A 13,876-nucleotide genomic window follows, 5' to 3' on the forward strand; every position below is an offset into this window, starting at 1 on the left:
CAAGAGGGTGAACGTCTTGGCTTGTATCAGAAATAGTGTTGCCAGCAGGAGCAGGGAGGTGATTTTCCCCTTGTACTCAGCACTGTTGTGGCTGCACAGGAAGTCTGCTTTTGGGCCCCTCGCTACATGACATTCAGTGCTGAAGCACATCTAGAGAATAGAAACAAAGCTGGTGAATGGTCTGGTGCATAAGTCTTACTGGGAGTAGATGAGGAAACTGGGGTTGTTCAGTCTGAGAAGAGGCGGCTCAGGAGTAGCTCTGCACAGCTACATAAAGGGAGGTTGTGGTGAGGTGGATGTCAGCCTCTTCTCCCAGGTAACAGTGAAAAGATGAGAGGCAATGGCTTTAAGATGCACAAGGGAGGTTCAGGTTGAATATTAAGAAAAACTATTTTCAGAAAGAACAGTAAAGCATTGGCACAGACTGCCCAGGGATGTGGTGGAGTCACTGTCTCTGGAGGTGTTCAAGAAATGTGTGGCACTTTGGGATATGGTTTAGTTGGCATAAGGCCATCTAATAGGTAAATTGAGACTGTAAGACTTTCTTGGTTTGTTTCGGTGATTGTAAAAAAACATTAGCTATATGAACTGCTATGAGTAATAGAACTGATCAAAATACTGAATTTAGATAAATGTGCTGTTTTCCTAAGAGACGGAGTGGAATGGAAAAAAAGGTGCAGATTTCCAAAACCTGAAATATAATTTTTAAGAACAGTAGTAGGTAGCATACTTTGAAAAACATTTGGAGGAGATTCACTACTGTCAAACTTCTAAAAACAATTTACTTTGAAGACTTATAATCTCTTTATCATCTAAGTATGTTTGATAGACATGTTTGAACAGTCTACAGTTTCTAACTTTTTTTGCTTCAAAGCATCATTCTTTATGAGAGGGGGGAAAAAGATAAGAGAAGATCCAAGGAAAATATAAAAAAGGAAAGAAAGGGATGATAGACTATAAAGGACCTAATTTTTCTTGATTTAGCAGAGCAACTTTGATGCTTGTAGTTGGGCAATTCAAACTTCACTGTGAAGCAAAAAACTGAGAGGATCGTAATCTCAGGAAAAAAGTATATGTTTACTGAGTGTACATTGCTTGCGTATTTTTTACTATATGCTCATTTAGGACCCCTACTGTGAGCTGGTCACACAACCATAATTATGATCTCTTTGAAGACTTATTTCTTTGGCATTACATGAATAACATAGATGCAACAAACTGAAATTATAATCAGGGATTAAAAAATAAACAAAAGAAAAAAGACAAATTTCATACTTAGTTCATGGAAACAAGAACTCATTTGAGACTAATAAGATTTCTCTTAGCGGCATTGTAGAGCTGCTACTGTGAAATTGTTTCGGTTTTTCCTGATTGCATGAAATAAGGTTATTCAAAATCCATATTAGGAGAAAGAAATTGACAAAGAAATTCACAAAGCATATCTGAATCAATCTGAAGACCACACTTAGACATCTGCATCCTCAATGTTTTTGCACGAGCTGGTCCTTTGATCCGGACACCTAACAGCATTACAAGAAAAAAAGAAGCAATCCATAATATGGGGTTTCATGATGACATCAGCTGCTCACCTGTTGTTAGTGTGTGGGAACTGCTGAGTCATGGCCTGGGCCACTGATTGAGAGCACCTGGATAAAAGACCTGGTCAGCCCTGGAAGCACAGGTGAAGGCATTAGACCTCATTTAAGGGTTGACTGCCATGAGGAAGGATCTGTTGTTGGAGAGCCGACCTTTTTGGAGTTCTTTTCTGTGAACCTAGATCCTCAGAGACAGGTGAGTGTTCCTTTCCTTCTTTTACTAACATCTCTTCATTTGCGCTGGTCCCTCTGCCATTACAGATGGCAAAGCATGCTTTATGCTCCCATAGAGATTTGTTTTAAAATCTGATTCATGGTGATAATATCCAGACACAATTTGGCATGAAACTCAGTTTATTTTCTGAGATTCCCAAACCGATCTCAGGCTTTCAGGCACCTGAAGTGATTGTCAACCACGTGAGTTTGTTGGAGGTTTCCTGATTTATCAGAAGGGCCTGAGCTCATTTTCAACACCACAAGATCAACAGGAAAAATAGAAGCTGTTTGACAAAGAAATAAAAGGTTCTTAATCACAGAATTGGAAGGTATAACTGTAGCTTCTCCAGTGACTTTTCTGCCATGAGGTAGACCTGATGTGTTAGCATCTTCTGTTTTTAGGTCTGGCTTGTTTTGGAGAAACTTTTGATTATATACCTAATTTGAAATTAAGCAGGAGTTTCCTTTCCTTCCTATTTTAGGTCTTTTCCCACATCCGTTATCTATTAAGACTAAAGTGGCTGTAGTAACTTATTCTTCTCTTCCCCCTGTTCTTTATCTTCCATTTAGTAAATGCAACAACACTGGACTTTTCCTGCACTTATCTCACTGGGATTTAGTGTTCTTCAATTAACATTAATTAAATTGCTCTTCTGCAAATGTTAAGGTTTTAAAGATCATTAGATGAGAAATACTAGCTGTAAATGCATATTATTAAACTCCTTAATCTCTAGGTACATACTGAAGTCTTCACAGGAGCTTTATGTAACCTAGCACCTATCAGATGTATTGATGTTAATAAAACATAAGATTTATGTCCAGAATCACCTTGTCCTCCACCTTTATGACAGTATTAGATGTAAACAGTGCCACAAAAAAAAAAAAAGCAATCTAAGTAGGGTCATCCTGAGGTAAACATGTTAGGGATGCTGAATTGTTGTGATTCAGATTAAGAGAGGGTGCAATTGTCTCTTTCTACTGTCTAGACATCCAAAGAGGTTGTCAAGACTACAGCTCCAGTTTACCATGAATCTGCTTTTGCTCCATGGGGAGAGCTTAACTTTGAGATCAAAGTGTCATGATGAACACTTAGCTGGCATGGATTTCTAATGTGAAAATTCAGCAAGTGCTATCCTTTGCTGGACTGTAGCTCACCATTTCTCTCATTAGGCACGCAGCCAGGCTCCATGGCTGCAGAGACTCACATCTAGATGTTTGTACAGGGGCTAACAGCTCAGGGAAGATCAGATCAACATGGAGGGGCAAATCATGGGGAAACCTCACTGCAAAGAGTAGTGGCAGCTGTCAGAAAGTAGGGGTTACTGCTTGGGGCATGCCTATTGCTTAGAAGAAGTATATGCTTACCTGCAGTGAAATAATTGTTTCTGAGAGACAGAAACCACTATAGAAGTGCTTTTCAATATGCAAAATCCAACTAGTGGCCACTTCAAAACAAGATAAAAGGAGGCATTGATCTGCTTTAGCCTCTGACTATTCCTGCTGTTTTCTACTCCTTGAAGACTTCCCTGGCAAGGGAAGTATCACCACAAGTGGAAGGAAGAAGCCTGCTTCATTACACTCTTCTTTGAAGATATATCTTGTCCTCAAGCCTGCTATCACCATGTATCACAGTGGCATTTTGCAAATCTGCTGTGTGTTCCTACACACCAAATGTTTATTACACATTTTAAGATGTTCCGTCAGAACACATGGGAAAATATGTTTAAGTATTTGGTCCAGCTCTGTATAGTAGGTGATTCAGACCAGCCCAGTGAAACCAGTTTAAAAAAAAAAAAAAATGCCTCTGGCAAACTCCATTCTCTGCTGGCCATGGCTGCTACCTCTGTGCCTGTTTAATTGGCCATGTCCCTGCTTGCCCATCTTGGTGCGGTCTTGGAAAGCCTATACCAGGGATGAAAGCTGCTGGCATGCTTTTCAAGCAGGTTTAAGGGCATATGTATGCCTTTCCTGTGTGAAGTCCAAGCTCTTCAGGTATGTGGAAATCAGGAAGCTCTTGCAAAGGTCAAATGAACAGAGAAGTGGAGAGCAGAGAGGAACAAAAGAGCTGCCTTGCAGCTGAAAATTCATCCTTCCCTCTTTGGAAATGAGCAAATCTCTTCCAACGTGTATAGTGTACATTTCCTGTTTATGAAAACTGCATAGAGGAAAAGATGCGGACTTGAGCATGAATTTGTGGTCTTTAACCAGACTGCATCAGCTAGGGAGACTTGATGACTTGCTGGAGAAAGACCCTAAAATATTCCTCCTTGAAATCAGGCACCTTCTTGCTAAGAACTTGGCAGAAGTGATACTATGAGTGGACGGACAAGAGCAATGCATGGGAAAACAGAACTCTAATGCCACAACGTGTTAATACAGCAAAATGCTACACTGCTTTTCAAAAAGAGCATATGCTGTCTAATGGGACTTGTGTGCTTGTCTAAGCTGTGCAAATACCACAAAGATGTATGTTGGGCCAGAACAAAAGCAAGACTTGCATGTTTGATGAAAAAGTGGGTAGAAGGGGAAGAGAAAAAGTCAGCATTTAAGAGAAAAAGAAAAAAAAGAAAAAGAAAAAAGCTTGCACTGGAGTTTATATTCTGGAGACAAGGAGATGAGAATATGAGACAGGATAAAGGTGTCTTACCTGTTGCATGACCTAATGCAGTGCCAGACACGTAGCACTAGTAAAATCGGGTTGTTTCTTTTGTTCTTTCACTTTTATTTCCATTTGCTTTCTCTTCTGTGTCATTGAGCATGTTGCAGTTATCCTACAGTTTGAATGTAGCCTGCTGACCAGCACTATATGGTTAAAGTCTGCCCTATCACAAGCTTTCAGGGTGCTATCTGGTTCTTCACTGTCCTTAGGTCCCCTATAGCTGTCACTGTACTGGATGCATGATGAATGAGTCTCAGCTGTAGGCTTTGCTGGAGTTACACGGATGGGGCTTAGAACTCCCTGATTCTGTTTTGGGCTTTGCTGCCTTGCGGTTGTCAAAGTTGAGCAATGTCCCTAGAGCTTCTGGTCACAAGCAGGCAAAGGCATTGCTTGGCGCAGTGTTGCTGCTGACTGTATCAGTGTTGTTGCAAAGGCAGATTAATTGAAGGTCTGTGGAACCATCTCCAGTTCAGATAATTCCACTTTAGCTGGAGCTTTTTGTTTTTTCATTTTGAAAAGGTGGAGGCATCACCATATAAAAATAAATAATACTCTTAAAATCGTTGAAATTTTCGAATAGTAATCAAAACTGGTTTGGATTAAATTTCTTGTGTAACCTCAGACATTATTCTGTTGTGTGTTGTCTTGCTTGCTGAAATGTTTCTCTTTAATTTTTTTCCCCCAGCCATTGGCACTTTATCACTACAAGAGATAATGAGACTGAGTTCCAGTGGCTACCACACCGTGAATCTGAACTGTCTCTTTACACCCCTAGGAAGCAGTACGTAGCCATAGATTGAGGCAGAAGCGTGAGGTAGTTCATGTGGGAGGTTTGTCATGCTGCTGTCCTAGAGATAAGCAGAAAGCTTCACTGAACAAAGCTGCGCTGGCATTAACCACACAGCTCTTAGAGGCAGAGTATAAGCACATCCTAATTAATCACAATTATGCAAACTCATGCATTTGCATATAGCACTGTGCACGGAGTTGCAGGGAGTTTGGCAGTGATGCCTCCTGGCTGTGACTCAGCCAAGAAGGAAACCTCAGTACCTGCCCCAGGAAATCAGAGAGACCAGACCCTGAGCTCTCCCAGCTGGTAACAAGGGAAAAAAAACAAAGGCTTGTTTAAGGTTGTAGTGCAGCTTCTTTTCCCCTACTTAATAAGGAAGCTACCTCTCTACTTTATACTTTTCATCTGAGTTTTGCATGGCCCTTTAATGATTCAGCTAAACCACTGTGCTTCTCCTTTGAACTGGGAGAGTCAAAGGCAGCTGCCAGCTGGGCAGAGCTTTGAATTCACAGGTCTAACACCTCACTTTGACCATGGGAAACTCACTGCCTCACCCAGGTTCCCAGCAGTGACACTACTCACCTTCCCAAGCCCTATTCAGCTATCAGCAAAGGGAGGGAGGTGAATCTCAGTGCCAAACTGGCTGCAGGGCACTGGGGTCTACGTGCAGCCTCAATCTGTGATACTCATAGCATCAAGCTGTGTACTGCTTGCCACGTAAAGGCCACATCCTCGATTTTGTCTCTGTATGGACTGATGCAGACAGAGCAAGTATTATTTATGACTCTAGAATTATCTAGATCTCTCTGCAGCTGGGAAGCTACGTAATTTGCTAAGTGCTGCTCAGTTACAGAGGAAGGTGCTGCTGGTTGTAGTCTGTTTCTTATATGCAGGCACAATTCTCTGCAGCACAATTGCAAATGCAAATTTGCTAAACAAGAAAACTCACTTTTGTTTGTTCTGGAAGGGAATACAGAGGTATTCTCTCACTCTCCTGGATGCTGCAGGTACTTGCTAGTTCCTTTCTCCAAACCAAACAGAAATCCTCCCCAGACTCTTCGAATTCAAAAGCAGGTACCTTTCAGGCTGATGCTGACTGCTTACAGCCCCCAGGCTGCCCCAGCTGTACCCATCCCAGCTGAGTAAGTGACAGAGTGTTAAAATAAGAAATGCTGGAAACTTTGTTTATTGTGAGCAAAGACAATAAGACCAGAAGACATGTAGGTTGAAGAGACTGTGCTCGTTTAACAAGAAAACAAACAAACAAAAAAACTTAAATGAATGTGTGAATGAAAATGAGCACTTGAAAGTAGTATGATAATAGAGTACAGTGAACGGGGGGAGTGTCTCCACCCTTCTTTTCTGAATGACTGATATAATATCCAGAGATGCTGGTGCTATGCAGGAAGAGAAAAATATTAGGCCATATGCTTTAATGGCAAAAATGAAAACATTCGTGTTGATTTCTGTGGAACCAGTGACACTGCAAAATACATCCCAAGACAGGTGAGAGGAGCATGAGGACAGAAGTAATTGAGAGTAATGAAAAATGATCACAGGTACTGCATCTCAAGTGAATACAGCTCAGGAAGCCTTCAAGAAGCTTTTCTTTCCAATTTACTTCTGGTTTATAAATAACAATGAGCAAATATGCTTCTCTGTGATGAATGCCTCTCTAGCAGTGCGATGTTGTCATTAATCATTAATACATGTATCCTTGTTAGCTTTACTTTCAATGCAATACAGTGTTTTGCTTGTGGCTTTACACACAATTATGCCAAGATATAGATATGTGCCGATCGTCTTTTTGAATACAAGACGGACAGTGCATAAAGCCTTTGTTGGAGGGCACCCTGAAGCACGAGGAGCACTGAATGCAGTGACTGTGTGCCACCCTTCCATTGGGCATGCTGCTGAACTGGTGCACAACTAGATGGAGCATTGCAAATTAGGGCAGCAGGACCAAGATGTTGCTGGCACTTTTATCTACAGCTGCATGCTTCAGTTGGCTATTGCTAATCGTTAGCATACAGAGTTTTTTTCACCCATCTATGAAGAATATAAATCTGAAACTATAAATCTTCTCTGGAAGACTGAGAAGCAGATTGAAAAATGAAAGAAAATTTGACTTGCCCTCATTTAGACTTTTCTCAACTATATATAGAGGGCTTAAAGGATTTATTATTGTATAGTTTAGCAAGATGTGCACTTTTCCTTTGAGTTATTCAAGCCTTTTTTAACATTTACTATAATATTATAATATGCCAATTTATGTTTCAAAAGAACAAAAGCATATGAAAACAGGCCTTGAACGTTCTCCAGCTCTTACTGTTCTTATTTTCATCTAACAATAATGCTGACGAACAGCAGAGAGAGGCAGTTCATCTTTAGCACTGACTTCCCACTCCTTCCAGCAAAGGCCAAAAGCACAATAACCCACTCAGCAGCTCCAGTACAACTTGAGGGAACTTTGGCAATACCACTGAATGTCAAAAAACTTTACTGGTATCAGCCTTCAGATATACAATAGGTTGCTATGTATATTGTATAGTAATATGCAGAGGTTGCTCCAAAGGTGATGCCTGCCATTTATTTCCAACGAAACTATGACAGATACAAAGAACACAATAACACTATTTGACAGAGGAAATTCTCAGCTACAGAATGCTATTTTTTTTCAACCACCATTGGCTATGCATTTTCAACAGCCACGAACAAGAGTCTGCATCCTGCGCATGTCAAAATCTACACCAGTGGAGGTGACCTACTGTTGCCATTCGCCACTGCTGACACGCACCACCCACCACCTCAGTGCTCACATCCACTGTTTGGTCTCCATAAGCATTCAGCAAATGCTGGTGAAGGTCAGTGGGTGCCATTTTTTTCACATGGTGGAATTCAATTCCATACCTTTGCTTCACCTGCACTTCTGGCATGACACCATTCTGTCAGGCTGCCCCTCTGCTGCCATCTGCCACATTGCGACAACCTGTAATGGGATATTGGTGGAAGGGTTCAGCCTCTACTGCCATACCACCACCATCTGCCTCTGACACTGTGGGCCAACATCATAAAGTAGGAGGCATTACTTTTGGAGCAGCCCTTGTAAATTCTATGTTTTTGTTTACACATCAAGTATTTCTGCTCATCCTTCAAATATACTTCTCAAAACCACAAGTGTTTTGCTTTCATGTACACATAAGCGCATCAAACATTAAAGAGCAAGGCAATTACAACGGGGTTGATGAATTCTTAATCTCACGAACAGCGGTAAATTGAGGGAGAACACGGTCTCATCACTGGCCGTTCCTATGTGATTAAGTATTACTTATCTGCAGTGTCGAACATTCTGTAGCCCTATTTATTTGATTAATTTAATTGTCACTCTAATTAATTCAATTATATTTCGTAGCAAGGGTTGCGAGGTGCATTCGCAGCTCTGTAGGGAGCTCGGCTAATTCCCAGCCTCGTACTTCGCCGATCGGGTACAAAGCGGCTGCCCCTCTCTCTCGGCTGTTTCTGAGTGATGGATGTGCCCTCTGCTCGCTTCTGCCTCCGCGCCGCTGTTCACAGATTGACACAGGGGACGGGATAAATCACAGCGCGTTAAATTAAGCGTGTAGATCCATTGTTGGAGGACGGACCCCTCGGTCCTTGCACTTCTGGAGCGGTGAGCGCACCTAAGCACCTCTGACTTGCGGAGGGAGAAGGAAGAAAAACAGAGAAGCGCTTTGCGGTGGGGGGAGGGAAAGGGGGGATGGAAGGAAACTGGTTTCTCCGGAAGCCGAGTAAAAATATGGAGTGTGGGGAGTCAGTAAAGGGGTCTTGGGATGTTTGTCGCTCCGCGGAACGGACGTATCTTTACAAAGCAACTTCTGAACCTCCGGGCCACGTTGGGCCCGGCTCCCCTCGTCCCGCAGACGGCGCTTCGTGGGCCGAGCGGCGGAGCGGAGCGGAGCGGAGCGAAGCGCTTGCGCCCCGCCGCGCTCCGGGAGGCGGCAGCGGGGGCAGCACCGGGAGCCGGGGAAGCGCCCGCCTCCCTCCGCTGCCCTCGGCCTCGAGCTGACAGCCGCGGAAACCGCCCGAAAGGAGAACTTGTGCGTCCCCGCCTGCCGCCCCGCCGTCCGCATCCCCTCCCGCGGCGCATCCGCCCGCCTTCTCCCCCCCCCACTCCCACCCCGAGGCTCCGGCTAGAAGGTTTCCCCGCTCGTCTTCCTCGGAGGGGTTTTTGTCACTCGCGGTGTGCCGAGGGGAGGCACCGACCTTAAGGCACCTAAGCCTCACCCTGCGGGGGAAGGGAGCTGGGTGGGGGCGAGCCAGGAAGGGAGGATCTCAGCGGCTCTCCTAAAATCTATCGGCAGGCTGCAAGGAGGAAGAGTTTGGCACTTCGCGGGCGAGACCGGGCTTGTGTTTTCACCAGCAGTGATGCCGCTGGACTGAGAGCGGCGCGGCCGTGCAAGTTGGGGGGGGACGGAGCCCTCCCCATCCGCCTCTCCTCAGCCCTTCTCCAGCCCCCTCCGCCTCTCAATGAGAGCTCCTGCGAGGGGAGGGCGACTCGGTGCCTGCTAGGGCTGCTCCGCACCGCCTGCCGGACTTCCCCACCCTCCGACGAGGAGCGGCGCGCACCCCGCACCTCGGAGAGTTGTCTCGGCAGCTCCGTGCTATGGCGAGGCTGCGGAGAAGCAAACTAGCCGCTGGATTTCTATTACTTTTCCAGTTCCTGAGCGAGCGCTGCCAGCTCGCCGGCGGAGAGACGCCGAGCCAGAGCCGCGGTAAGTGAGGCCGGTACCTGCCGGGCGGGGCAGCGCCGCGGGGCCCGGGGCCGGAGATGGGGAGCGCGGACTGGGGATCGGCTCCTATTGCCCCCCCGGGGGGACCACGGTGTCGGGTTTGCACCCCTCTTTCGCCGGCTTCTCCGGGTAGAGCTCCCCCTCGCTTTATTTATTTGAATGAAAGCTCGGGACTTTCCTCCCTCCACCATCAGTGGGAGCCGGTGTTGTTCTCCCCGGGCTCTTCGCGGGATCTCTGTGTGTTTCTTCTCGGCCCCCGGAGGAGAAGGGCTCAGCCGGGAATCGAGAGAGGCTCTGGCGCTCTCGGGAGCCTGAAGCAGCGGGGGCTGAGGACAGGGCGCCCAGTTCCCCCCTCCCCCTCCCAACAGCGGCGAGGTCCCGCTGCAGCCCCGGCAGCGAACTATGGGAGGGAAGGCAAAGTTTTCCCCCATCTCCCGCTGGGAGAGCCAGCAGGCACTCCGCTTCCCCGGCAGCTTGCAGCCTTCCCTGAAAACCAAGCGCTGAGAGAAGAGAGGGACCTTGGAGCAGCCCTTGGGGGCTGTGGAAGCCGTTAGTTCAGGACGAGAGGTTTGCCCTGCTTCCTAAGTTTGGTTGCGGTGGTATCAGGGTCCCGGAGGCACCTGTTAGTGCGTGTTACACAGCACCTGCGGTGAGCTTCGCCAAAGTCTCTGCGTCCCTCATTCCTGTACTTGCAGAGGGGAGAGCTCTTGAGGGGAGCTCAGCACGTCAGCAGATAGGTATTCGAGTAGTGAGTGAGAAAAAGCTCGGTTTTGCACATCAGGGAATCTTGTAGCAGCAGCTTCTACCTTGTATCTATACATACGTATTTGTAAAAGCTCTGTTTTTATGTTTGGAATACCGGACCGTTTTTGACCAGCTGAAACATGTCCGTGGTGTACCAGATCTGCCCCTTTCTGCTTTCCTAAAAGATCTGGTATAAACGTGGAGTTCTGAGGTCACGGAGTGAGTTCCCCAAACAGGAGAGCCATGGGAGCTCTCTGCAGTGTTGGCTGAGACATGTACAGAGGGGACTTTTCCCAGACAGGGGCCTACTGCTAGGTTGGGAATGACTGAAGGACCAGGTAACTCAGCAGGTTGCTGGGGGCTCCCATGGGGCTGAAGGGAAAAAGCAGGAGACCGTCCATGTTGTATTGCATGATGCATGTTGCTGCTCCTGAGCCTCCGAGTAGAAGTTGTTGGTGTTTGGTAGTGTTATTGGGTGAAACAAAAGTGTGGCTGTGAGAGAGTATGGAAAGAAAATGACCATGTTGTGCGGCAGCAGACTAAGTTTGCAAAGTTTGTTAGTCTATTGCCATTGTACCTTTAAAAGAAAGTGTTGCCTACTAAATGAAATACAGTTCGTCAGTAGACAAAGAATCATTGCTCGTTACTCATTTAGGCTATTGAGTTATAATAGTCAGCAAGGTCTGAGCCAGGAGTTGCTAAGCAGATAGCTGTACCAGCAGCTTGCTTATTCCTGTCATTGTTTTGTGTGTGAGGTGTTACTGAGTACGGTGGGAAGTAGCAAGGAGTTAAGAAGAAGCAAATGTTACACTGATATATAATGCATTCTGAAGAAAATATACAAAGAGATTGTTGCCTTCTGCTGCTAAGGTGGACAATCTGATGCCAGTTTTGACAGATTGATGTCTGTGAAGATGAAGTCTTCTCCTTTCTGCCTTGGACGTAAAGTTTGCATTATGCAGCAATACTCAGTTGTCATTAACGTAATCAGTCACATTTAACACATTTTCATCATTACAGTTTTTTATTGTTTTTATTATATGTTGCTTTTCTACAGTATATATCTCAGTATATAGACTGCCTCTGATCAGTAAGAAGATAATACATGAAACTGGAGGGAGCCAACTTCAGGTTCTGTGAGACAAAATAAAAAAAGAGCTGATTCAAAGTTTCACTCTGTGTAGCATCCAGTGTGTCCCTTTGGAGTAGCTCAGATAAAACCTTTGAAGAATTAAGGTAGAAACCAAATCTTTGAAGTAGCTGTGGATACTTAAGGGGAAGCCGTTCTGGTATGTTCAGTGGCAATGTATTGAAACTGAATGAGATTAACATTGTCAAGAAATGCAAATGTTAAGTATGCCCTTAAGAGCTAGATCCGGGAGAGGGTTTTGAGGATGGCACCGAAGGGCTGTGACGTGATTTCGACGGAAACTAGGGGAGGGGGGAAGACATAGATACTGTTCTGGTTTTTCCCCCCAAGTTCCTAGGCTTTCCTCCCTGGGTACGATCAGATCGGATCCATTGAAGCGAAGCGGTTTCCCAGGCACGCCGGCGCCCGCCTGCTGCCCATGGGTGATGCGTTAGAGCCGGAGCTGCGGGGAACGAGGGTCCCCGCCAGAGGGCACCGCGGCCTCTGCAGCTCCAGCAGCGTGAGCCCGGCTTCCTCTGCGTTCGTAAAACGCTTTACATCAAGAAAGTACTTAAACGTAAGGTTTGCGTGTTTGACAGTAACCGAACTGCGTGTGACAAGAATTCAGTGAGCTGAAGCAAGCGCCCTGTTGAAAGCTCTCCCAACCATTAGGGCTCCCGGTTATTTGAGGGAGGGCTGGCTGCTTGTTGAAACGTTGCAACAGGAAGCTGGGAAAATGTTGTGTTCTTTAGTTAACACGGTCTGAATCAGGAGGCTGTTATTGCTATTTCTCTCCTGTCAAAGAATATTCTGGGTATAATTTATACTCACTGGACTGCTATCTCCAAAGCATCACCAGCCAAAGAGAGGTAGAATTGCTTTTATGAGATAAACTACAAGTAGTGCTTATTTAGGATTTATCTACTGAAATGTTCACGTCTGTACTGCTTGAGTGTACTCTGTTTAAAATATCACCATCACAGATGAGCATCTGTAGATTTTATCTGAGGAGAATCAAGTGAATGATGACTTAAAATAATTCTGATACATTGCCTTATTTTTTTCTTTGCATTCAAACTTACCTTTTTTTTTTGTTGTTGTTGTTTTGCTTCTGTACATGATATGTAAATAGAAATGATGACTGAAGTATCCCAGTGACATTTACAAGTAAATCCTATTTGTGCATCTCAAGTGTCTTACCAAGAATTCCTTCTGAAGAAATAATCTCTTAACTTTCAACCTGGTTCTTCCTTTTTTTTTTTCCTTCCCTGTTTTTGTAATCATAATTTCTGCTGAAAGTGTGGTTTGAAGTATTGCTAACACAGAGCAGACAAATTAAGGCCATGATAGGGTTGACTTAGTTATTAAAGTCACTTTCATAGAAACTCATTTCCACAAATTTAGAGTGAGAGAAATAGTCATAGTTCACTGAAGGTTTGAAAATCCCCTGGGGAAAACAATGTTTCTGTTTGGTTGTAAATATTCCTCCTCATAGTTTCCATACTCAAGAGAGGCACTTAAAACCCAGCACACACTTGACTCTGAAGCTAGCTCTTGTCTGACCCTTGACTACAAGTTGATTACAAATAACAGGTAAACCACCTTCCTATGCTGTAGACATATAGGAAATGACAAAATGATCTTTATATTTGGAAAGTCCTTTCATTGATGGCAGCAATTTATTATCAACACATAAAAACCTTATAAAGCAAAACACTGAAACAACATCTGCTGTGCTGAATACCACATTCCTCTGAAAATCTTTGCAGTTAACTAAAGCCATTTCCTGTAGGACAAGAGACTCCTGCGGCCATGAAACAAGCAGATGAGGTAATTCATAATGTCAGGTAATGAGAGAGACCCACTGAGAAGAATAGCCACAAACTATTTTAAGTGCGAGTTAGTTATTCATGATGTGTGAGTTAGCACATTCATTTAAGTATTCAGACCCAG

General features: G+C 44.7%; 1 protein-coding gene across 1 annotated transcript in view; it reads left to right on the forward strand.

Annotated features, from left to right (window-relative positions):
- The first annotated feature begins 9,511 nt into the window (after positions 1 to 9,511).
- The window catches only part of PLXDC2 (plexin domain containing 2), a 228,017-nt gene continuing 223,652 nt past the window's right edge, over positions 9,512 to 13,876 (forward strand). Inside the window, exon 1 of the mRNA XM_065731348.1 lies at positions 9,512 to 10,032. Coding sequence (XP_065587420.1) covers positions 9,924 to 10,032 — 109 coding nt within the window. The 5' untranslated portion in view covers positions 9,512 to 9,923. The remainder of the gene's footprint in view (positions 10,033 to 13,876) is intronic.

This window comes from Cyrtonyx montezumae, unplaced genomic scaffold (genome assembly GCF_038088225.1).
Source record: "Cyrtonyx montezumae isolate F1298 unplaced genomic scaffold, pur_monq_1.0 scaffold_14, whole genome shotgun sequence".
Taxonomy (NCBI): Eukaryota; Metazoa; Chordata; class Aves; order Galliformes; family Odontophoridae; genus Cyrtonyx; species Cyrtonyx montezumae.